The sequence below is a fragment of the Natator depressus genome, chromosome 24, assembly GCF_965152275.1.
Source record: "Natator depressus isolate rNatDep1 chromosome 24, rNatDep2.hap1, whole genome shotgun sequence".
NCBI classification, from domain to species: Eukaryota; Metazoa; Chordata; order Testudines; family Cheloniidae; genus Natator; species Natator depressus.
This window is the reverse complement of record NC_134257.1, coordinates 22,798,431-22,821,621: the sequence shown is the minus strand read 5'-3', so window position 1 is coordinate 22,821,621 and position 23,191 is coordinate 22,798,431. Positions and strand designations below refer to the sequence as shown.

General features: G+C 66.3%; 2 protein-coding genes across 3 annotated transcripts; one reads left to right on the top strand and one right to left on the bottom strand.

Annotated features, from left to right (window-relative positions):
• Nucleotides 1–93: 93 nt before the first annotated feature.
• BCL3 (BCL3 transcription coactivator) lies at nucleotides 94–8,860 on the bottom strand. Its single transcript, XM_074938859.1, has 9 exons — nucleotides 7,931–8,860; nucleotides 7,289–7,472; nucleotides 4,958–5,066; nucleotides 3,428–3,629; nucleotides 2,524–2,612; nucleotides 2,138–2,215; nucleotides 1,750–1,917; nucleotides 1,349–1,469; nucleotides 94–977 (listed from the first exon to the last, which is right to left on the bottom strand). The coding sequence occupies exons 1-9, from the start codon at nucleotides 8,367–8,369 to the stop codon at nucleotides 496–498; spliced, it is 1,872 nt and encodes a 623-aa protein (XP_074794960.1). The 5' UTR covers nucleotides 8,370–8,860; the 3' UTR covers nucleotides 94–495.
• A 4,958-nt stretch (nucleotides 8,861–13,818) lies between these two features.
• CEACAM19 (CEA cell adhesion molecule 19) lies at nucleotides 13,819–20,556 on the top strand. Of its 2 annotated transcripts, none has more exons than XM_074938453.1 (8): nucleotides 13,819–13,919; nucleotides 14,583–14,671; nucleotides 15,238–15,555; nucleotides 18,744–18,945; nucleotides 19,213–19,265; nucleotides 19,347–19,441; nucleotides 19,725–19,763; nucleotides 19,878–20,556. In XM_074938453.1, exons 2-8 carry the CDS (start codon nucleotides 14,620–14,622, stop codon nucleotides 19,923–19,925), a joined length of 807 nt encoding a protein of 268 aa, XP_074794554.1. In that variant the 5' UTR covers nucleotides 13,819–13,919; nucleotides 14,583–14,619; the 3' UTR covers nucleotides 19,926–20,556. The 2 variants fall into 2 exon arrangements, with proteins under 2 accessions (XP_074794554.1, XP_074794553.1); XM_074938452.1 differs by having other exon boundaries at nucleotides 15,190–15,555.
• Nucleotides 20,557–23,191: the final 2,635 nt, after the last annotated feature.

Sequence of the window (23,191 nt, the reverse complement as noted above, 5' to 3'; positions counted from 1 at the left end):
CCCCCCCCCCAGTGTCCCCCCTCCAGCCTTGTTCCGCCAACTCCACCCTGGGCTTTCGCGGCGACCTCCCCAGGGGCTGCCTGAGTTGTGGGGCAGGGGTGCTGGCAGGGCTCCCGGGGGAGGGGAGGGCAGAGAGAGGACACACTGCCCCCCCCAGCACCCCAGGCATGGGAAGGCGAATGCAAGGGGGACTGTCAGACAGCCCTCTCTTCAGGGCTTCACCCAGGCTGGGACGTGGGCCCCACAGGAGCATATGGGTTCCCCCTCCATGGAGTCTCCCGGACTCCTGGGTCCTGTAGAGGAGTAGGCAGCTGTCACTGGCAGCGAGGGTCCCACTAGGAGGCCCGGATGCCTGGGTCCCTCAGGAACAGACGGGGTCCGTGCACGGAGACGCAGGGTTCTCTCGGAGATGGTGACCCCAGTGCTACATCCCCAGGGCTAGAGTCCCCTGGGGTCCCTGGGTTGGGAGGGGCAGCAGCCCCCAGGACTCCACTGTCAGCTGCCCCCGCTGTCCCTGCTGCGAGGCCACTGCCCCTCGGCCGCACCGCCGGGGGGGCTCCCTGCCCCGCGCGGAGTCCGTGATTGGTCCAGCCCGGCACCTCTCGGGTGAATCCGATTGGGTGGCAGCCCCTGGGCTAGCGGGACAATGGGCGGGTGAAAGGCGCCCGGCAGCAGCGAGAGGTGATTGGTTGAGGTGTCCTGGCCGGGAGACGCAATTGGGTAGATGGCACCATGGAGGGCAGGCTCCAGCAGGCTTTCGGCCAATCGCAGAAAGGGCTGGGGGGCAGTGGCAGAGCGGGTGGGCGGGGTCATATTTCCCTCCAGCTTCACCCCATGGAGGGGGCCAGTGGTTGATGCCCCATTGGCTGGCTCAGCAGTTTCTGGTCTCTGATTGGTTGGGGCAGCTCTGCAGGCTCCTGGGGTGTGGGGAGGGCTCAGGGCAGAAGGCGGGGAGCCAGGGGAGGCGCTGGGCAGACCTGGGGGGAGAGAAAGGGGACATCAGGGATCAACCCCAGAACCCCACCCCCCCAAAGGGGAACCTGGGACCAACCCCCCCCCCCAAGGATCCCAACTCCCCCCCCCCCCGAACCTCTGGACCCTCCCACTGCCCCCTGGGAAACTCTCTGCCCTCCTCAAAGAGCCTGCAGCTGCAAGGGGGTTGGTGCATCTCCCCATGGGGCTGGTTCCAGGGGTCATGGACAGGTGGACCAGAGCATGACCTTCAGACAGGGCACTCCCCAGGGGGCTCCGGGAGCTCTGGGGGGTGGGCACATTGGCTAGGGGGTCCAGTGGGGTGTTACTGCTGGGAGTCAGGCGGGCGCCAGGGGCACTGGGGGGCAGCACTCACCGTTGGGGGTCAGGCGGGCGCCCGGGGAGCTGGCTGAACTGGGTGTCGGGGAGGCCCCATCCCGGGTGCCATCGGGGGCTGGGGGAGGCCGGGAGGCCTTTCCCCTCAGGATGTCGATCACCTGGGAATGAGGGATGGAGGGTGTTACCCTGTCCTGCTGGGAGCCCCCCCAGACCCACCCCAGATCCCCTAACCCCCCCCCATCCCCACATGCCAGCGGTGGCCCCTCTCCCATCCCTGCTTCCTCATTCCCATGGCCCCCACTCTCCCTCCCTCCAAGCCTCTATACCCCCCGCCTCTCCTTCCCCATAACCCCCCAGGGGCGTTTGTGCAGCCTCCCCCACGTGTCCTCCTGCCAACCCTCCCCAGCCCCCTGCTCCCCCCAAGCTCCCCCCACTCACCCGCCGGTTCTTGGCCACCATGAGCGCCGTGTCGTTGTGATAGTTCTTGATCCCGCAGTCGGCCCCGTTCCGAACCAGCAGCCGCAGGGCATCCAGCAGCCCCCGCCCACTGGCCACGTGCAGCGCCGTGCACCCCGCGTACGACTGTGCGTTCACACTTGCCCCGTTCTGCCAGGGCAGGGAAGAGAAGAGACGGGGGGTGAGATGGGACAGACAACGGCCCCCTGCCCAGAGCGTCCTGTCCAGGGGAGGGCAGGGCACCAGGGGAGGAGGCTGGGAGGGAGCAGGGTTTGGGGGGGCAGTGACAGGAACCTGGCTGGGGCAAGGGGACATTTGGGGGAGCTGAAGGGAGGGAGAGGGAGCAGGTTGGGGGGGGCCCGGCCCTCACTTGTATCAGCAGCTCCACCATGTCCAGGCTGTTGTTCTCCACTGCATGGAGCAAGGGGGAGCGGCCGCTCTTGATGTCCTGTGTGGGGTGCACAGCAGGGTCAGACCCCTCAGGTACAGACAGGCCCCCCCCGGTCACACATGCACACAACCCCCTGCATCCGGAAATTCCCCCTCAGTTTGCACAGTTCTCTCCCAGCTCTGCATCCCCTTCCCCCCGCTGTACCCGGCCCCGCTTGTGTGTGTGTGGGGGGCAGTTGGAGGGGATGGGCTGCCCCATACCCAGCCCCCTTGTGTGTGGGGGGGAGGGTTAGAGGGGATGGGCTCCCCCGTACCCAGCCCCCCGTGCGCCATGTCTGTGTGGGGGTAGGTGCCCCCCATACTCACCACAGCGTCGATGTCCGCCCCGTGCTCCAGGAGCAGCAGAACGGTGTCCCGGTTCGAGGTGGCCACAGACACATGCAGGGGGGTGAGACCTGGGGGGAGAGAACGGGACGGGGGGGTGAGAGGCACAAGGGGGAGGGACGGGGGGTTGGCCTGGCTAGGGGGAGAGAATGGGACAGGAGGGTGAGAGAGAGGCACAAGGGGAGGGACGGCGGGCTGGCCTGGCTGGGGGAGAGAATGGGATGGGGGGTGAGAGAGGCACAAGGGGGAGGGACGGGGGGGTGAGACCTGGGGGGAGAGAACGGGACAGGGGTGTGTGAGAGAGGCACAAGGGGGAGGGATGGGGGGCTGGCCTGGCTGGGGGAGAGAACGGGACGGGGGGGGTGAGAGAGGCACAAGGGGGAGGGATGGGGGGCTGGCCTGGCTGGGGGAGAGAACGGGACGGGGGGGGTGTGAGAGAGAGGCACAAGGGGAGGGACGGCGGGCTGGCCTGGCTGGGGGAGAGAACGGGATTGGGGGTGAGAGAGGCACAAGGGGGAGGGACGGGGGGGTGAGACCTGGGGGGAGAGAACGGGACAGGGGTGTGTGAGAGAGGCACAAGGGGGAGGGATGGGGGGCTGGCCTGGCTGGGGGAGAGAACGGGACGGGGGCGGGGTGAGAGAGGCACAAGGGGGAGGGATGGGGGGCTGGCCTGGCTGGGGGAGAGAACGGGACGGGGGGGGGTGAGAGAGAGGCACAAGGGGGAGGGACAGGCGGGTGCTGACCTGGCTGGGGGGGAACCTTTGGGCTTTTCCAGAGATCCTGGTTCCAGTTCTCAGCTGTTTGGAAAAATTCTCAAAACTGCAAGCTCCCTCCCCCACCCCCTCCTGACCCCAGTCTGCCCCCCCATCCCTCCTGCCCTGCTCACCCTCATAGTTTCGGGCCTCCAGCTCCGGCCGGTCGCTGCCCCACTCCAGCAGCTCACGCAGGCACCGGGGGCTGCCGTGCTCGCAGGCCAGGTGCACCGACGTCTGGCCGTGCCGGTCCAGTGCCATCGGGGAAGCCCCGTGCGAGAGCAGCAGCTTCACTAGGGACGGCTGGGTGGTGATCACTGCCAGGTGCAAGGGGGTCTGAGGGGGGAGAGGCACAAGGCACTGCTGCAGGGAAGCTCGCAATGCCTGGCAGGGGGTCCCAGCTGGGGGCACACACAAGGAAGCTCGCAGCACCACGGGGTTCCCAGCTGGGGGCACAGGCAGGGCATTGCCACAGCAAAGCTCGCAGCACCGAGACACGCAAGTTGTGAGCGGCTGGTGCACACCCTGTAACCAGAGGAAGCTGCCCGGTCTCGACGGTGCTAACCGCAGCCCCCAGCACCAGCCGCGTTGACGCAGACGCTTCTGAGAAGGGGCTGGAGCTGGTTCAGGTGCTGGTTTACGGGAAATGGGGCGCACAACACGGGACGGGGGAGGCTGCCCCCAGCTTAGAGACCCCCCCCCAGGACCCAAGCGGAGCTGGGAGGAGCCCAGGGCTGGGGTAACGGGGGGCTGCGGCTGAGCTGGGGGAAGCCGGGGGCAGTGGGTTGGGAGTGAGGGGCACTGTCCATAGGGTGGGGCTGGTGACTCCTTCTGGGTTCTGGGGAACCGGGGAAGGTGGGGGGGGGCTGAGTGTGTAAGAGTGTGCACAGGTGCCATGGTGCGTGAGTGAGCGAGCACGTCCCAGCAAGTCGTGGCTCTCTGAGAGCAGGCATGTGCACCGCAGCGAGTGTGTGTGTGTGTGTGTGTGACCGGCGCACGGGGCCATCGCAGTGGGAGTGTGCAATGCCCGTGGAGGTCCGTGAACACGCTTGTTGCAGGGAGCGAGGGTGTCTGAGCATGGGTCACAGTAGGTGTTCCCCACCAGTGCACGGTGAGTGTGGCATGCAGCGTGCCCTGGTGCATGAGTGTGCAGTGCTCTGGGAACACGGGTGCTGCAGGGAGTGAGTGTCCAAGTGTGTTCTCAGCAGTGCACAGTGAGTGTGCAATGCGGTGTGCCCCAGGGCTCTGGGGATGCGGGTGCTGCAGGGAGCCAGAGGGAGAGGGGCGAGCCCTGCCGGGTTTGCCCGCGTCCCGCTTGGCGTCCCATCAGCGCTCCAGGTTCCAGGGGTGCATGTTTGTCCGTCCGTCTGTCTGCGTCCCCTCCCCCGTGACTCAGGCTCTGACCCTGGGGCGTCGCCCAGGCAACCGGGGAGGAAGTTGTCGGGGAAAGTCCCGGCTGTGCTGGGGCTGGGCGGGGCTGGGCACGTGGGTTCTGGGAACGTCGTGCCCGGGTTCCCCCCCCCGCCCCCGTCAGCCTGGCGCCACCTGATAGGGGCAGGTTGGCATCGCACCCCTCCCCCGATAGCCAGCTGCCAGGGACCAGTCTGGCATCACAGCCCAGCCCCCTCACCCTGCCCTGGGACCCCCAGGCCCCCCGGACTGACCTGCCGCAGGTGGTTGTAGATGTCCAGGTCCCGCTGACCCTGCAGGAAGAGGCTGACCAGCCGCTGGGCCACGGGCAGGTTCCCCTGGGCCACAGCGATGTGCAGAGCCCTGTGGGCAGGGGGAGGAGAGACCATCACTGGGGTGGGGGTAGAACCTCTGCAGGGTCCCCCTGCTCCACAGAAAGTTCCTCTCCCCTCCCCCAGCCACAGAAATTCCCCAGGTAGGTTCTGGCTAGAACAGCAGTTGCAACAGTGTCACTGGAATCCCCAGCCTCATCCCAGCTCGGTGCTCAATGATGTGGGCAGGGCCCCCTTTAAACCCCAAGAGAGCTCCTCTTCACCAACAGCTCCCTAGCAACCCCTGGGCAGATGCCAGCTAGAACAGTGGTGCAACAATGTCATTGGAGTCCCCAGCCCCACCCCGTGGTGCCACAACCCCCCTGCAGAGAGGCTGGCCCCTTCAGATCTATTAGCGACCCTGGTGCTGCTTAGAACAAGCGTTGCAATGTTAGCGAGGTCCCCCTCCTGCCCCACATTGTCCTCACTGGGTCTGAGGCCACCCCATCTTCCACCCCACCCTCCCCACTGCCCCTTGGCTCCCTCAGCCCATCTCCTTGGGTACACCCCACAATGCCCAGAATTTGACCACACAGCTCTCCCCCTCCCTCCCATGTCCTGCCCCCAAGAGCCCTGTCACCCCAGCTCACCCCTCCCTCTGCTCCCTGCTCTGGTGCCCCCACTCCCCTGCCCCCCCTCCCCAAAGACGCAGGTGATTTCAGAGAATCGCTCCAGCAGTGAATTACGATAAAAGGAAACCTCTTATCAGCGGGACCCGAGTGTGTGTGGGGGGGGTGTCCTCGACTCCGGGCTTCCAGTAAGAGCTCCCAGCCGTCCGCTGACCTCCACTTCCTGTCTCAAACAGGCCGCTTTCGATATCCACTGGCAGCTCAGGCTTGGGAGGCTGCAGCGCTGCGAGCTTCCCCCCATGACTGTGCCCTGTCACTGACCAGCCAGGAACCCAGCGCTGCAAGCTTCCCCCCATGACAGTGCCCTGTCACTGCCCAGCTGGGAACCCAGAGCTGCAAGCTTCCCCCCATGACAGTGCCCTGTCACTGCCCAGCTGGGAACCCAGAGCTGCAAGCTTCCCCCCATGACTGTGCCCTGTCACTGACCAGCCAGGAACCCAGCGCTGCGAGCTTCCCCCCATGACAGTGCCCTGTCACTGACCAGCCAGGAACCCAGCGCTGCAAGCTTCCCCCCATGACAGTGCCCTGTCACTGCCCAGCTGGGAACCCAGAGCTGCAAGCTTCCCCCGACACAGTGCCCTATCACTGCCCAACAGGGAACCCAGCGCTGCGAGCTTCCCCCGACACAGTGCCCTATCACTGCCCAACAGGGAACCCAGCACTGCGAGCTTCCCCTGACACAGTGCCCTATCACTGCCCAGCCGGGAACCCAGCACTGCGAGCTTCCCCCCATGACAGTGCCCTGTCACTGCCCAACAGGGAACCCAGCGCTGTGAGCTTCCCCCCATGACAGTGCCCTGTCACTGCCCAACAGGGAACCCAGCGCTGCGAGCTTCCCCCCATGACAGTGCCCTGTCACTGCCCAACAGGGAACCCAGCGCTGCAAGCTTCCCCCAACACAGTGCCCTATCACTGCCCAACAGGGAACCCAGCGCTGCGAGCTTCCCCCGACACAGTGCCCTATCACTGCCCAGCCAGGAACCCAGTGCTGCAAGCTTCCCCCCATGACAGTGCCCTGTCACTGCCCAACAGGGAACCCAGTGCTGCGAGCTTCCCCCAACACAGTGCTCTATCACTGCCCAGCCGGGAACCCAGTGCTGCGAGCTTCCCCCAACACAGTGCCCTATCACTGCCCAGCCAGGAACCCAGGGCTGCAAGCTTCCCCCTATGACAGTGCGCTGTCACTGCCCAGCCGGGAACCCAGCGCTGTGAGCTTCCCCCCATGACAGTGCCCTGTCACTGCCCAGCCGGGAACCCAGCGCTGCGAGCTTCCCCACAGCAGTGCCCAGCCAGGCGCAGGGAGGGGCCGTGTGGGGTGGAGGAAGAGGAAGCCAGGGAGGAAATCTATCCCCCTCCCCTTCCAGTAAGAAGTTTGAGCCACGGGACCATTACGCAGGAAGAAAACGTCGGCAGGGGGTGGGACGGGGGGGGGGCTACACAGATGGGCCGGGGATTCCCCTTCCCAGCCGGGCTGTCTCGCTCTGTCTGGGCTCGCAGATGGGCCACTTGCCGCCATGTCCGTGCTTGGGGCCCAGGGCTATTAAACGCCCCCCCCCCATTTCACCCCGCCCCCCCACTCACTTACGTGTCTCCATCCTCGTCCTGCTTGATCGCCGTGGCGATGTCAGCAGCCAGCTGGGTCTGCAGGGGGCACAGAAGGGGGTAGGGAGTGGCGGGGCGCCCCAGCAGGGGAGCCGGCAGCAGGGGGTGGGGGGCCACGGGGTGGAAGAAGGGGGCCCGCTCCGGGACCAGGAAGGGTCCGGTCAGACCTGGTGGGGGGAGAAGAATGGGGATGCGTGAGCGAAATAAGGGGTCCCCCTTATACATCGCAAGGGACGCAGAAGTCCAAGGCCAGCACTTCCTGGGGTCCCCCAATAACCCGTCCCTAGGGACCCAGGAATCCGGGCCCAGCACTTCTTGGGGTCTCCCACATAACCACTCCCGCAAGGGACCCAGGAGTCTGGGGCCAGTGCTACGTGCGAGCAACTCTTAAGCAATCGCTTTACTGAAATCCTCACCCGGCCCCTGAGGCCAAGGGCACAGACTCTCCTTCGCCGTCCCCACTCCCATTTCCCGGGACCCCGGCCGTCCGGGCGGGGGAGGATCTCCAGCCCGTGGCACTTCTCCTGGCCACCCACCAGCATCTGGGGAGGCCCTGGGTGTCTGCGGGGAAAGGAAGGAACCGGGGGTCCCCCGCGGGGGCGATGGGGAGCAGGGGGTCACCCACCTATGAGATAGGGAGCTGGCAGGCGGGTGTAGTCCACAGCCACGTAGGGGGGGCAGTAGCCGTTGCAGAAGGGGGAGCGCTGCGCCCCGGAGACGCCCTCCTGCCCCCCATCGCTCTCCGTCTTGGGCACCTTCCCGGCTGGGGGCCCCGGCAGCTCCCAGCCCGGCTCCTGCACTGCGTAGCGGCGTTTGCGTAGGGGCAGCGAGGTCTCCGCTTTCCTGCCCCCCTCGTCGGGGGGGCCCGGGATCGGCGCCCCGGGGTGCGGGGGAGGAGTCCTTGGGCCCCCCGCCGCGCCGTGCCAGGGTGAAGGGAATGCCCCGCTGCCCTGAGGAGCCCGCTGCCCCCCGGGGTCTTTGGGACGGGGAACCCCTCTCCCTTGGCACCCGGGGGTGTCCCCCTTCCGCCACGTCCTCAGGTCCACGGGCATCTCCTCCGCCATTCCTCAGGCTCCGGGGTCCTTTGCCCCCCCGAGTGGGGGAGGGGCGCTAACCAAACCCGACTCGGTCTCCTGGATTCTTTGCCCCCCCCAGGGGGAAGGGGTCACCAAACAAACCCCTCTCGGTCTCCTGGGTCCTTTGCCCCCGGGGTGGGGGTGCAGGGGGGTTACCAGGCAAACCCCGCTCGGTCTCCTAGGTCCTTTGCCCCCAGGGTGGGGGAGGGGTCACCAGCCAAACCCGGCTCGGTCTCCTGGGTCCTTTGCCCCCCGAGTGGGGGAGGGGTCACCAGCCAAACCCGGCTCTGCCCTTTTGCAATCTCATTTCCTCCGCAGGTGCCCCCTGCAGCCCGGGGCACCTCCAGGGAGCGGGCGCGCAGGGAGGGGGCGGCCTGGCTGCCCCGTGGGTGCCCACAGCCCCCGACTGAAGCCAGGGCGGCTGCAGCAGGCAGCCGGGTAGAGGAAGGGCCACCGGGACTTCCCCGGCCGCTCAGCTGAACGCTAGGGACTTTCAGAGCCGCCTCTTACCCCAGGCTTGGGGTGGAGAATTATGGCCCCCGCCCCTCGCCCGCCCCCAGGAGCGGCAGCAGGGGAGCCCCGGTGCGCCCAGGGCGCTGTGCCAAGTATGCGCCCTGGGCGCACCGCCCGCTTTCCCGGACTCTCCCCTCCCCACCGGAAACGCCCAGGAAAGGGGGGGGGGAGCGGCAGGGAACGCCCCGGGCTCGGCGGAGGAGGGAGGGGCGGGGAGTGGCGCGGTCCCAGGGCGGGGCGACCGGTTAACCCCTTCCACCCCCGCCCCTGGTACGGAGAGACGTGGGCTGTCAGTGAAGGGGACTGCGGGGCGGACCAGGCCGCCCCATGCCCCTCCGGAGCTCTCAGTGCAGGGCTCCCTGGCACCCCTGCAGAGCGCGCCCCTCCGGCCCCGGCCCTGGCCCCTCCAACCCCTAGGCGCATGGGAGGGCAGGGCTCAGCGTGGTCGGGGCCGGGGGTCCGGCTCAGGGCAGCAGGGACCGGGAGCCGGAGCCAGAGCTCGCGCCAGGCATAAGCAGACGAAACAATGGATAAGGGCCCAGCTGCTCAAAGGGGCCCCACTGATTAGTTTGTGGGGCCCCCAATGGACCAGCCCCAGCAATGCTGGGAGCCAGGGGGTCTCACGGCTCCCTGGGAAGCTGTGGGGAGGAGTCTCCCCCTGGGGCCATGGCCAGGGGGCAGGGAGGCGGCAGGGCCGGGAACGCGCGCTCCCAGGGTAGATGCCGGGGCAGGGGCAGGTCTGAGTCAGCCCCGGGTGAATCCAGAGTCACTGTGTGGACCCCCAGGGAGCTGTGGGTGGATGCGTCTCAGTCCGCTCTCCCCCCACCTTCTCCCAACACACTTCTCCTTCCATCCCTCCCTCTGTCTGTCCATCCCTCCCCCATCTCTGCTCAACCCCCTCCACCTCCCCACACACTCCTCCAGCCCCCTCTATGTATCCATCCCTCTCTGCCCCCCCACCCCTCTCTCCCCCACAGCGCCTGAGAAATGCCACGGTGTGAGGGACCGTGTCCTTGGTCCAGCCAGGCTCCCAGCACCACCAGCTGTGACCCCAAATACAGCTGGGGAAACCGAGGGAGTGACTCCACTACGAGTCACAGCAAGTCACCAGCACAGCTGAGAATGGAACCCAGGAGTCCTGGCTCCCCGCCCCTCCCCCCAGGTGCTCAGTCACATCCGTGTTGCTCCTGCCCCGGTGACAGGGATGGGTCCCGAGCCCACTGCAAAGGACTGAGTCACTGAGGCCAGGGGGAAGAGCAGAGACATGGGGACCCCATTGCTGGGGGGTTTGAGGGAGCAGGGGGCTCCAGGAGCAGTGGTTGGGAATGGGCTGGAGGGAGGGGAGATGGCCCGTGGGAGACTTTGCCCTGTTGATCTAGTAGGGAATTTCCTGGGGTGGGGAGGTAGATAATTAACCTGCCCCCCAGCTCCACCGCTCCCCCCTGCAGTGACCCTTCCCTGCATCTCCACTGCTCCCCCGCAGTGATCCCTGCCCCAGCCCCACTGCTACCTCAGCAGTGACCCCTGCCCCTTCTCCCACTGCTCCCCACTGCAGTGACCCCTCCCTGCGTCCCCACTGCTCCCCACTGCAGTGATCCCTGCCCCACCCCCACTGCTCCCCACTGCAGTGACCCTTCCCTGCATCTCCACTGCTCCCCTGCAGTGACCCCTCCCTGCATCCCCACTGCTCCCCCTGCAGTGATCCCTGCCCCACCCCCACTGCTCCCCCTGCAGTGACCCCTCCCTGCGTCCTCACTGCTCCCCACTGCAGTGACCCTTCCCTGCATCCCCACTGCTCCCCCTGCAGTGACCCCTCCCTGCATCCCCACTGCTCCCCCTGCAGTGATCCCTGCCCCACCCCCACTGCTCCCCATGCAGTGACCCTTCCCTGCGTCCCCACTGCTCCCCCTGCAGTGACCCCTCCCTGTGTCCCCACTGCTCCCCCTGCAGTGACCCTTCCCTGCATCTCCGCTGCTCCCCCGCAGTGATCCCTCCCTGCGTCCCCACTGCTCCCCCTGCAGTGACCCTTCCCTGCGTCCCCACTGCTCCCCCTGCAGTGACCCCTCCCTGCATCCCCACTGCTCCCCCTGCAGTGACCCTTCCCTGCATCCCCACTGCTCCCCCGCAGTGATCCCTCCCTGCATCCCCACTGCTCCCCCTGCAGTGATCCCTGCCCCACCCCCACTGCTACCTCAGCAGTGACCCCTGCCCCCACTCCCACTGCTCCCCACTGCAGTGACCCCTCCCTGCATCCCCACTGCTCCCCCTGCAGTGATCCCTGCGTCCCCACTGCTCCCCCTGCAGTGACCCCTCCCTGCGTCCCCACTGCTCCCCCTGCAGTGACGCTCTTGTCCCACCCAGCTGGGTCCCTGTCCCACGGGTGCCTGTGAGTGAGAAGTGCCCAGCGTGGGGGTGCCCGCGCTGGCTGCGGGAGGGTGTCTGGAGCTGCACTGGGGTTGCAGGACACACAAAGCCCTGCGAACAGAGAGCACAGCCAGCAGCCCCGGGCCCAGCCCAGAGGGACAGGGCCCAACCGCCAAGCTTTCAGCACTCTGTGCACCTCTGCCCCGCTTCCCTCTGTCCATGCACCCCCCACCTCCCCCCGCCCCCCCGTAACTCCTTCCAACAGCCCCCCCTTCTCCCTGGCTCCGCCCCTGGAAGCAGGATCCGATTTACCAGAAGCGATGGGTTTGGAAAGTCCCTGCTCCGCATCCTGCATCCCCCACTGGGCAGGGGACAGGTGGGGGCGGTGGAGGGAAGGAGCGGAGGGGGGGTTCAGATTGGGCCAGCAGCGACCCCCCCTTTCCCCTGAGAGGCTCTGTTCTGCAGGGGAGCACAAGAGTGAGCATGCACCAGTGTGAAAGGGGGGTGACAGCACACACGGCTGGGCAGGGAGTGCACCACTGTGGGTGTGTGTGCAAGGACTGGGTGGTGGACGTGTCAGGGTATGTGAGAGTGCAAGAAGGGTCAGAGAGTGCATCCTTGCATGAGTGTAGAAAGATCAGTGCTGAGGGTAAAAGGGGGTGTGTGCAAGGACAGACAGTTGACAGAAATTGGTGGTGAGTGCTGGAGGGTGAGTGTGATCACAGGAGAATGGTAGTGAGTGTGCAAAAAAGCTGTGGTGTGAGAATGCAAAAGGGCAGCTGGGAGTGTCCTGATTCCCAGTCTTCCCCGAAAAATCCCTAGACCCCGACTCTCCTCCTAGAGCCAGGGAGAGAACCCAGGAGTCCTGGTTCCCAGCCCCCTGTACCGCCCACTCGCTGCCTAGAGCTGGGATAGAGCCCAGGAGTCCTGACTGCTGGGTCCTTCAGGGCCCCCTCTACTCCGGCCGGCCCCGTCTCAAGGGACGCGAAGAGCTTTTATTGTGGGGGGGGGGTGGGGGGTTCCTCCATGGAGCGGTGAGGACCCCTGGCGGCGAAATGAGGAAATGCGCATTGGTCCGGGTCAGTCGAGGGCCCGTGTGGGAGCGGGCGGGGTGGGTGGTTGGATGGAGGCTGGACAAGGTGCAGCCTGAATCCCACCCCCCCGCCCACGACACTGCCGGGGGGGGGGCTGCCAGAGGAGGGCTCCTGCCTGCCTCTCCCACGGAGCCAGGTTGCAGTGCCCGGGGCGCTGTGTGGAGAGGGGTGGGGGGCTCGGCAGGGGGCGCTGTGCTGCGTGGAGGCGGCGCTGTGGGGAGGGGTCTGGGGGCTCGGCAGGGGGTGCTGTGCTGCAGGTATTAGGGATCGGCAGGGGGCGCTCTGCTGCGAGGAGGGAGCTCGGCAGGGGGCGCTGCCTGTGGGGAGGGGGTTTCAGCGCTGTGGGGTGGGGGGCTCGGCAGGGGGCGCTGTGCGGAAGGGGGTTGGGGGCTCAGCGGGGGGCGCTGTGGGGAGGGGGGTTGAGGGCTCAGCGGCGGGAGCTGTGGGGAGGGGGAAGGGGGCTCGGCAGCGGGGGCTGAGGGGAGGGGGAAGGGGGCTCGGCAGGGGACGCTGTGGGGAGGGGGAAGGGGGCTCAGCGGGAGGTGCTGTGCTGCGGAGAAGGGGGCTCGGCAGCGGGGGGCGCTGTGGGGAAGGGGGCTCGGCAGCGGGGGCTGAGGGGAGGGGGAAGGGGGCTCGGCAGCGGGGGGCGCTGTGGGGAAGGGGGTTGGGGGCTCAGCGGGGGGCGCTGTGCGGAAGGGGGTTGGGGGCTCAGCGGGGGGCGCTGTGGGGAGGGGGAAGGGGGCTCGGCAGCGGGGGCTGAGGGGAGGGGGAAGGGGGCTCGGCAGGGGACGCTGCCTGTGGGGAGGGGGGTTCAGCGCTGTGGGGTGGGGGGCTCGGCAGGGGGCGCTGTGCGGAAGGGGGTTGGGGGCTCAGCGGGGGGCGCTGTGGGGAGGGGGGTTGAGGGCTCAGTGGGGGGAGCTGTGGGGAGGGGGAAGGGGGCTCGGCAGCGGGGGCTGAGGGGAGGGGGAAGGGGGCTCGGCAGCGGAGGGCGCTGTGGGGAAGGGGGTTGGGGGCTCGGCAGGGGGTGCTGTGCTGCAGGTATTAGGGATCGGCAGGGGGCGCTCTGGGGAGGGGGAAGGGGGCTCAGCAGGGGGCGCTGTGCTGTGGGGAGGGGCTTGACCCAGGAGGATGGAGGGGGGGAGGGCCCCCCAGTTTCTCAGGGCGGTGCCCGGAGGGGCCGGGTTGCCCGAGCTGCGGCAGCGGGGTCGGGGCCCCGGGGTGTGACTGGAGCCCGCCGCCGCCGAGATCTCCGCTCCCCGCTCCCCAGTGAGCCGCCAGAAACGGAACCCGGCGGGGAGCCGGGGGGGCTGGACCGGAGTCTGGGGGCGGGGCGGGGTCCGTGTTATTCGGGGAGGGGTCTGACAGCACCGACCCCCCCCCCCGCCCCTAGAGCAGCGCAGATGCACCGCGAACAGGCAGAGGGGGCAGGTCCCGCCCCAGCCCCGGGCCCTGCGGGGGAGGGAGTCAGAGACGGGAGGAGGCTGCCGTGAAGGAGGCAGACAGGAGACGGACCGACCGACGGACCGACCGCACCACCGGCCCCCCGAGCGGGGGGGATCAGCACTTGGTAAGACACAGACACCTACATGTGGGGACCAGGACTCCTGGGTTCTATCCCCGGCTCTGGGAAAGGAATGGGGTCTGGTGGTGGGGGCTGGGGGCCAGGACTCCTGGGTTCTATGCCCGGCTCTGGGAAAGGGATGGGGTCTGGTGGTGGGGGCTGGGGGCCAGGACTCCTGGGTTCTATGCCCGGCTCTGGGAAAGGGATGGGGTCTGGTGGTGGGGGCTGGGGGCCAGGACTCCTGGGTTCTATCCCCGGCTCTGGGATGGGAGTAGAGTGGTTAGAGCCGGGGCCTAGCACTCCTGGGTTCTCTCACAGTTGTGGGCTGGGGCCAGGACTCCTGGGTTCTCTTCCCTTATTTTTGATGCGCAGGGCTCTCTCCCCACTACAGTCTGTTTCCCAGGCCCCCTCCTGGGCTCGGCACCAGGGCACCTGCCTCTCCAGCCCATGTTCCAGGTGCTGGGTGACTCAGGGCCAGACAGGTTCAGCAGCTCTTGAGTAGTGCCATCGCCCCCGCAGCCCTGCAGCCCGGTGGGAGGCTGGCGGAGATCCTGCATCCAAAGCCCATCAGAGGAGCTGAGCCTGGGACCCTTGGCAAAGGCACTCCAGCAAAGGGACCCAGGCATCCGACTGGGACCCTCTCTCAGGTTCCTTCTCCTCTCTCCACAGACTGTGACCCTCCCCTCTGCTCCTGCCTCCAGGGAGGATGGGAGGGCCTTGTTTCTGGGACATCCCATATAAGGGGGTTCTGTTTGCAGGTGAGACACAGAGCAATAGGGGGAGCCCTGGGCTGGACTAGCAGGGGTCTGTGGGTCAGGAATGAGGGGCACCAGCAGAGCTGGGGAGGGAAGCCCAGGGCTGGGTTAGCAGGGGGCTGCGTGTCGGGCGTGAGGGGCACTGGCAGAGCTGGGGAGGGAAGCCCAGGCCTGGGTTAGCAGGGGGCTGCGTGTCGGGCGTGAGGGGCACCGGCAGAGCTGTGGGGGGAAGCCCAGGCCTGGGTTAGCAGGGGGCTGCCTGTCGGGCGTGAGGGGCACCGGCAGACCTGGAGGTGGGGAGCCCAGGGCTGGGTTAGCAGGGGGCTGCGTGTCGGGAGTGAGGGGCACCGGCAGAGCTGGAGGTGGGGAGCCCAGGGCTGGGTTAGCAGGGGACTGCGTGTCGGGCGTGAGGGGCACCGGCAGAGCTGTGGGGGGAAGCCCAGGGCTGGGTTAGCAGGGGGCTGCGTGTCGGGCCTGAGGGGCACTTTCACCATCTCTCTCCCTCTCCCCTGACCCATCAGGCTGTCTCCTGTTGTGCTGGGGTCCCCACACTGTGGTTTGTACTTTAGTGGTGCACGTGATCCCGGAGGCGCCGTCCGTGGGGCAGAACGTCACTCTGTCCGTGGAAGGTGGCTTGGAGCCCCTGCGTCACTTCGACTGGTACCGGGGGCGGCTGGCTGATGGCAGCACCCGCATCTTCAGCTACTTCCCTGGGCAGGGCCGCCCCCAGCGCAATGGGGTGCAGTTCACGGGCCGCGAGGTTGGCTTCCCCAACGGGTCTCTGCTCCTCCGGGGCGCCCAGGCCAACGACAGCGGCACCTACCGGGTCGCTCTCCAGCTGGTGCCGCAGGGCAGCGAGAAGGGCACCGTGGAGCTGCGGGTGAGCGGTGAGTGGCCCCCCAAGGGCCTGCCCTTTCCCCCAGACACCCCCAATCTCCCATAGGCCCCCCCAACATGTCCATCCCTCTGGGGAGTGAGAGGAACAGTGTGGGGCTGCAGGTGGGTGGTAAATCACATCCCAGAGACACCCCACCCTCTGGGACCCTCTGCAGGGATCCACCCATCCCCGAGGGACCCCAGAACCACAGCCCTCCACGAACGTGTGGGCAGGCTAGGTTATAAAACTCACATGGGCTAAATAACAGAATGAGCCGGTGACTTCGACTAGTTTTCCTGCTGTTCTTTGGCTCCGTGTCCTTTGGCCAGAAAATTACTAGAAACGGACGAGTTTAGTAGCAAAATAACATTGAAAGCAAATGAGACATGGCAGCAAGCGAAGCCCAGCTGGGTGGGCGGCCCTTGGGGCCGGCCTGAATTGGGCCCCAGCAGAGCTGCGACAGTTATCGAGGGACAATCAATCCCTTCCCTTCATTCAAAGGCAGCTGTTCTTCTCCTACTCCACGGGTCTGGGCTGGTGACTTGGTACCGACCTAGCCCCTGAGCCAAAGCAGCTTGTCTGCCAGGGGGCTCACGGGGCTGCCTATGGGAAGTCACCCAGCCAGTGCTCCAGGGAGATGTGGAAATGGAGCCAAGTCACTGGTGCCAGCTGCGCGCGTACAGGGCTATTGCGCATGAAACCCCATGAAACAGGCAGTGAGGGAGGCCGCAGGGCCCCAGGGCTGGGGCTCCTGTGCGCTCGGTGGTGCAATCTGCAGCTCACAAGCCGATTCGGAGCCTCTTCCCCTTTTGGTCTGGGAGCCGCAGAATCTGTGTCCGTGTGCCAGGCTCGGTTCTGTTCGATGCTGGGGTTCTTGCAGCGGCTGGAGACGTGTAACCCAGGCAGCCCTCGCGGGAGACGGGACCAGAGTAAACCTCGTGTGATCACTGGGAGCGAGGAGCTTACACGCGTTCCAGAGCTAAGCACGTGCCGTTGTGGCATGGGTGGGCTCTGCCCTCACTCCTGCAGTGACCAGAGAGAGCCGGGGCTGTCTATGGAACAGCTGGATCCTTTCTAGTCTCTCTGGAGTTCGCAGCTGTCTCTAGCCAGGGCCTGGCCCGGCAGAGCTAACTGGTGCCATCAGTGAGGAGGAGCTAGCTGTGACCCAGTGCGGGGGTGTTCTCATGGGCCAGCCTCTCCGCGAGGCGCTTTGCCGTGGGGCAGTGAGGCACAGGGTGTTTTATACAAGCGCTGCTCCTGCTCGGCAGTCTGGCCTGCTCCCTGCCCAGCACAGCGGCTGTGGCCAGCTGGAAAGCCGGGTTTGAAGCGTCTAGCCAGGATGTGAGCTGTGCCCTCTCCTCAGCCAGACAGGAAACAAGTTGTCTCCTCTGCGGCATCTTGCGATAGTGGGAAACTCCAGAGTTTCGGTGCAAAACCTCCTGGCTGGGATGACCACGATGAGCCACTGCGTTTTGTGTGGGGCACGAGGGACCAGGCGCTGGCTGCCTGCTGGCTCCGTTCCAGGCTGCAACCAGCTTGGGCAGTGGCTTCCCGTGGCCCGTGCTGTGCCCGGCCCGTGCTTGCCCCGCCAGCAGGCCATGCTCTCTGCAGAGTCTCTCTGGCCCGTCCCTTCCCCGCGCGCAGGGCTCCGGCCTTGGTCCGTGGCTCGTCGCACTGCAGTGATATAAACCCGTTCGACTCGCTCGCTTGGTCTGTCGCCAGCCCGAGACGGCGATGCAGGGACTCGCGCCCGACAGCGGCCCGGGGCTCCATTCCCAGGCTGGGTTATCCCCGCACTGCTGCGAGACGTCCAGGATGAGCGTCGTACGTGCGGGTCTCCACGGGCAGCCGCCACTCCTGCCGCACGGCTGGGTCACCTGCCCGGCCCCGGGCACGGCCTGCTGCAGCACGGCCAGTGCGATGTGGCACCGTTGTGCGGACACGTCCTGCAGCGCCAGAAGGGGCTGGTCCGTCCATGTTCACAACCCCCCTCTCACTGCGCCTGTACCAGGGCTGGGTTGGCTTAATTCTGGGGTGTGGCTTCCTGGGGCTCCGGACCAGCCCGCTGGGTCGCCCTGGGTGTGACGAGCAGAGCGGAGCTACGCGCCCCACTGGCTTTCTAAGGCACCACGAAATGCGTCGGCTCCTCTGGCCCAGAACGCGCCTTGAACACTGGTTCCTCGGCGGGTCTGCGCTCCAGCTCGCAGCTAGGCCCTGCAGTGCGTAGCAGAGATGCTCCTGTCCGCCTGGTCAGTCCAGTCCCCAGAGCGGCGGCCCTGAGGTCAGGGGACAAATTCTTCCGTGGCCTCAGCTGCGTTCACACCGGGGTCCCTTGTCCTGACTCCAGGGCTCAGGGTGTGAAATTCACGGAGCTGGGGCGGGTTGGTTTGTAGGGTGTAGACCAGGGGTCGGGCTTCTCCAAGATCCTCACAGGAGCAAGCCCCTGTCTAGAGAACCCCCGGCCAGCCAAGAGCCCCATGGGCCCTGCGCCGCTCATGGCTGCAGGCAGGCGGCGCGCTCGGAGCTGTCCGCAGGCCCTTGCGGGCAGGTTCCCTGGGCGGCGACAGAGCCTCAAGCTGAGGGGGCTGTTGGCAAATGCTGGGAACAGCTCCTGGTTCCGGATCCTCAGCCCTAGCTGCACCGGCTCGAACGCCTTTACCCGGTGGAGGCGCCGGAGCACGGGGGCAGCGTCAGCCGCTGGGTCTGCTCTGCGTCCGGGCCCAAAGCACAGACACCGAAGAGGAAGGTACTCAGCTGTTGGGCCGGCACCGGCGGTGGGGCCTGGCCCGGGCGCTGGTCATTCCCCAGCGTCCTGCTCCGGAGAGTGGCCGAGAGGCCTGGTCCATGGGAGGGTGTTGACTGCAGGCTGGTTAGAGACACCCCCAGGGACTGCCTCAGAGCCCCCCCATTGCCCCATCCCCCTCTCCATCCCCCCCCATGGCCCCATCCCTCCAGGGACTCCCTTATAGACAGTCCCCGGGACAGTCTTGGAGACCCCCATCCCCCACATGGACTGCCCCGCGGACCCCCAATCCTTTAGCCCCAGGGGGAGCCAGAGAGTGATCCCTCCCCAAACCCCACTAGCCCCCCTCATTCCCCCAGCCCAGGACTCTGCTCTGTCCATAGGGACTCCCTGGGGTCCCTCCCAAGCCCCAGCCCCCCCCAACACTAACCTCTCCCCAACTCTCTTCCTTGCAGCCCCAGCGACCACCCTGGGCCCAAGGACGCTGCCCCCCCCGAGCTCAGGCACAGGGCCACCCCCGGCCACAGCGGCCCCCAGCACCCCGCAGGTCCTGGGCTGGGTGGTGGCAGGGGTCGTGGTTGGGATTTTGCTGACCGGAGCTCTGGGAGCCGTGGTCATCTACCACCTCGTCCTGCGCAGGTCGGACCTGGCCGGAGGGTAAGTGGGGTGGCAGGGGAGGATGCCTGGGTTCTCTCTTTCCCTCTGGGAGGGGAGCAGGGTCTAGTGGTTAGAGTGGGGGGGCTGAGGTGGGGCTGGGAGCCAGGATGCCTGGGTTCTCTCCCTGGCCCTGGAAGGGGAGTGGGGTGTAGTGGGTTAGAGTGGAAAGGAGGAGGGAGGGCTGGGAGCCAGGACACCTGGGTTCTTTTCTCCTGGTGAGGTGGGGATTCCTTTGGGATTATCATGTCAGCTCCCGGCTCTGTTTAGCTCCACAGGAAAACTGGATCCCAAAGGGAAGAAACCACCAAGATCTCCCAGGGGTGAGTCACAGCCCTGATGCCGGGTTTGGGGTGGGGCCAAGAGCCCGGACGCCTGGGTTCTATCTCCCGTTCTCTCTCCAGATGACACAGAGCCGATTTATGAGGTGATGGAGTCTCCGTTGGAGTTGCCCCAGCCAGAGGGGAGAAACCCCAAAACTGACCCCCGAGCTCCCCCGGTGAGTGAGGTGGGGCCAGGCACTGCCCCTCTGGGGACCCCATGGGCACTGCCCCACATGAACCCTGGCATGGTGCCCCCATCACTGCCAGGTACTGCCCTCCCCATCCCCCCACAGAGCCTGCCCCCCTTCCCCACAAGCTCCTGGGTCAGAGCCTCTCCCTGGGGTCTGTTCCCTGCCAGTGGGCTGGGGGGCAGGGGGAATCCTGGAGGGGGCTGCGGGGGGTGTCAAAGGCAGGTTATAACTAATCTCTCTCCCTCCCCCATGTCCATCTGTCTTGCAGGCCATGCCCTTGCCTCCCCAGCCAGACCCCAACTACATGGTGAGTCCCCCCAGTTCAGCTCCCCGGCGTTGGGTATGAGGGGCTGGGAGGGTCCGTGTGTCCGGAATCCTCCCCCACATCTGTCTGTCCCTAATGGCCCCTCTCCCCTGGCAGGAGCTGCTGCAGCGAGCGGAGTCCATGTATGCCCAGATCCAGAGGTGACGCCAGCCGCAGAGTCCACAGGGGGGAACCCCCCTAACAGGGAACCGCCCAGGGATACCCCCTGCCGTGGGGAATACCCCAACGAGGAGCCACCCAGGGACACCCCCCTACCATGGGCAACCCCCCGAGGGTCCCCACAATAGGGAGCCCCTGCCACAGGGAACCCCCTGGAGAGCCCCCTCCACCATGGGGAACCCCCCTGCAGGGAGCCCACAATTGGGATCCCCGACCCCAAGGACCCCACCAATGGGGAACCCCCTACCATCGGAAACACCCACAGAAAAACTGGGGTACTCTCCCAGGGACCCCAATGGGCAGCTCCACCCACGCAGAGCCTGAGCACCCCCCAGTGGGGTGCCCCTCAGCAAACCTGGGAACCCCCCACAGCACCCTTGACCCTCCCAAAGGGACCCCCTCCCAGCATCCATGGAAACCCCTAGAGACACCCCCACATTGTCCCTGGGGAGCCCCCCCCAGCAGCAATAACCCCCGGGGAGAACTCAGCCTCCACGCTAGACCTTGCACTTGGGGATCCTCCCCATCATCATCTCCAAGGAACCCCCCACCCCCAAACCCAGCCTCCCGGGGCTTGCTCTGGGGTCCCTCTGAGGCTGGAGCCTGGATCAAACTGCAGGAGGAAGAGCTGGAGGCTGGTGTTCGGAGCAGATGCGGGGGGCCACCCCCCCCCCCACCATCCCCACTATTAAACCTTGTTCCTCTGCAAGAGTCTCCCTTCTTCTCTGCTCTGGCTTGCAGGGTGGGACAGGGGGAGATGCAGGGGTGGGATGGAGATTTAGGGGACTGCCATTACACAGAGACACCCCCCCCCCCCCCGTGCCAGGCCGAGCTCAGGTGCTAAAGACTTTTATTGAGGTTCGGTGGGAGTGGGGGTGGGGGAGGGGTTGGAGTCGCTGGTGGCTGGGATGTGGGGCGGGAGAGACTGGTCACTCCCACCCCAATTCTTGCTGGCCCAGTTGGGGGCAAATCCTGGCCCCATCCGTTCAACCTGGAAAAGACGAGACTTCATCGCGGGAAGGGTCACAGACCCCCGATCCCCTACTGAGCCCCCTGCCCCATGGCACCCCCTGCTCAGCCCCCTACTGAGCCCCCCTGCAGCCTGGTGTGCCCAACTGAGCCCCCCCACCCCATCGTGCCCCCCTTACTGAGCATCTTCCCCCGCTCCCTGCAGCCCAGCGCCCCCTGTTGCTCTTAACAGAGACCTGCGGATATAGATGTGACGAAGTGGGACTGTTCTTAATATTTCCTCTGAATAATGTGGGGGTGCCTCAGTTTCCCCTAGGCAGTTCTTAAGTATCTAGGGGGTGTAATAAGGGGGTATGGTGGTTGCAGAGCCCTAGAGGGCAGGTGTGTGCAGGGGTCTGGACACAGAGAATGGCCAACACCCTGTTTCCTGGCCACTGATGGCCTGGGCCCTTCCCCCCTGCAAGGTGAGAGCTAAAGGGTTGGAGAACAAAGGAGAGTGGTCACTTTAGATAAGCTATTACCAGCAGGAGAGTGGGGTGGGGGAAGGTATTTTTTCATGCTTTGTGTGTATAAAAAGATCTTCTACACTTTCCACTGCATGCATCCGATGAAGTGAGCTGTAGCTCACGAAAGCTTATGCTCAAATAAATTGGTTAGTCTCTAAGGTGCCACAAGTCCTCCTTTTCTTTTTGCGAATACAGACTAACACTGCTGTTACTCTGAAAGGAATCAGGTGACCTCCTGGCCCGGGAAAGGGACAAAGCCTAGAGGAGGGGGGGCTGGAGGGAGTTTCAGTTTGGGGCTGGCTGGGGACATGGAGTGAAGGGCAGACTTGGTTGTCTGGCTCACTGCCCCCCAAAATGGACCCAGCTGAGGGGTCCTGTTCTCTGCACCTACAAGCTCTGTGTTAGACCATGTTCCTGTCGTCTAATAAACCTTCTGTTTTACTGGCTGGCTGAGAGTCCCGTCTGACTGCGGAGTTGGGGTGCAGGACCCTCTGGCCCCCCCAGGACCCCGCCTGGGCGGACTCGCTGTGGGAAGCGCCCGGAGGGGCAGAGGAGGCTGAATGCTCCGAGGTCAGACCCAGGAAGGTGGAGCCGGGGGAGCTGTGTGTCCTGAAGACAGGCTGCTCCCAGAGAGGAGACTCCCCCAGAGTCCTGCCTGGCTTCGTGGGGAGCAGGTCCCGAGCATCGCCCGGTGAGCCCGTGACGCTAGCCCAGCCTTGCCCCCCCTCAGCTCTGCCGGTGTCCCTCAATCCTGACCCACAGCCCCCTGCCAGGCCAGCCCTGCCCCTCTGCAAGCTCTGCTCGTGCCTCTCGCTCCCACCCTGCAGCCCCGTGCCGGCCAAACCCTGGGCTCCCTCCTACCCTTGCTGCCAGGTTTCGGCCCATCCAGGCGGTGCCCCTGCCCTTCCGCCTCCCATCCCATAACTGCCCCTGTGCCGCCCAAACCTCCTGGCTTCTCTCCTCAGCACTGGGGGGGCAGTATTAGGTATATGAATGCACCCATCAGGGCCACACGGGGCAAGGAGCCAGGGCAGGGATACCGGCTTCCCCCTCCCCCCCAAAAAGTAAGAATTTTCTGTAATAGTTTTATGGAGCCTGCCTGTGCCTCAGTTTCCCTCTACAGTGGCAAAGGGGCTCAGCCCCCTGCTGGAGCCGCGCAGGAGGTGGGACGTCTGTGGGGCACCAGAGTCATGGGACGTGCGCTGGGCTGAAGCCGACCCAAGGCGCCAGAGTGTCCAGGCAGACAAAGCGCCCCCCTGAGGACTGGCCAAGCCTCCCCCCTGGCCCCGGCCGCAGGACACCCCCGAGAGAGGGGCTGGTGAGCGAGCCAGCCATGGACTCAGTCACGGCCGGCCAGGCTGGGCCATGGCTAACGGCCACCTCTCTGGGCTGCCCCCGGGCCTACAGCCGGGGGCTGAGTGGGGCCCCTGGCTCTGCACAGGGGCTGGGGTTGCTGTCACCACCCCAGGGGCCTCACGCCCGCAGGGCCCAGCCCTCCCCCGCAGCAGGGTCTGGCTGGGCCGGACTCTGGCAGGGACCCTCAGGGGAAAAGGGGGGCTGTTGCCAGCAGCCCAGTCCTGGAGCCCATGGGCCTCTGCCCAACCCTGGGGCTCAGCCTGGTAAGGGGTCGCGCCCAGGAGGCTGGTTGCAGGCTGGGGCATAGGCCAGACCCTATGACTTCCCCCCCACCCTTCCCCCTCTCCCTGGGAACCCTGCCCCCCTTTTTCCCCTCCACCCCCTGCTCCCTCTTCTCTTCTCCACCCCAGAGATCCTGTC

What these genes read in the sequence shown, in the direction of transcription:
- CEACAM19 (XM_074938452.1), top strand. Translation starts at nt 14,620, where the DNA reads ATGGGAGGGCCTTGTTTCTGGGACATCCCATATAAGGGGGTTCTGTTT. An exon ending in CGTGGAGCTGCGGGTGAGCG is followed by an intron (nt 15,556 to 18,743) that starts GTGAGTGGCCCC and finishes TCTTCCTTGCAG; the next exon opens with CCCCAGCGACCACCCTGGGC. An exon ending in ACCACCAAGATCTCCCAGGG is followed by an intron (nt 19,266 to 19,346) that starts GTGAGTCACAGC and finishes TTCTCTCTCCAG; the next exon opens with ATGACACAGAGCCGATTTAT.
- BCL3 (XM_074938859.1), bottom strand. Translation starts at nt 8,369, where the DNA reads ATGGCGGAGGAGATGCCCGTGGACCTGAGGACGTGGCGGAAGGGGGAC. An exon ending in GCCAGCTCCCTATCTCATAG is followed by an intron (nt 7,473 to 7,930) that starts GTGGGTGACCCC and finishes TCCCCCCACCAG; the next exon opens with GTCTGACCGGACCCTTCCTG. An exon ending in CAGGACGAGGATGGAGACAC is followed by an intron (nt 5,067 to 7,288) that starts GTAAGTGAGTGG and finishes CCCTGCCCACAG; the next exon opens with GGCTCTGCACATCGCTGTGG.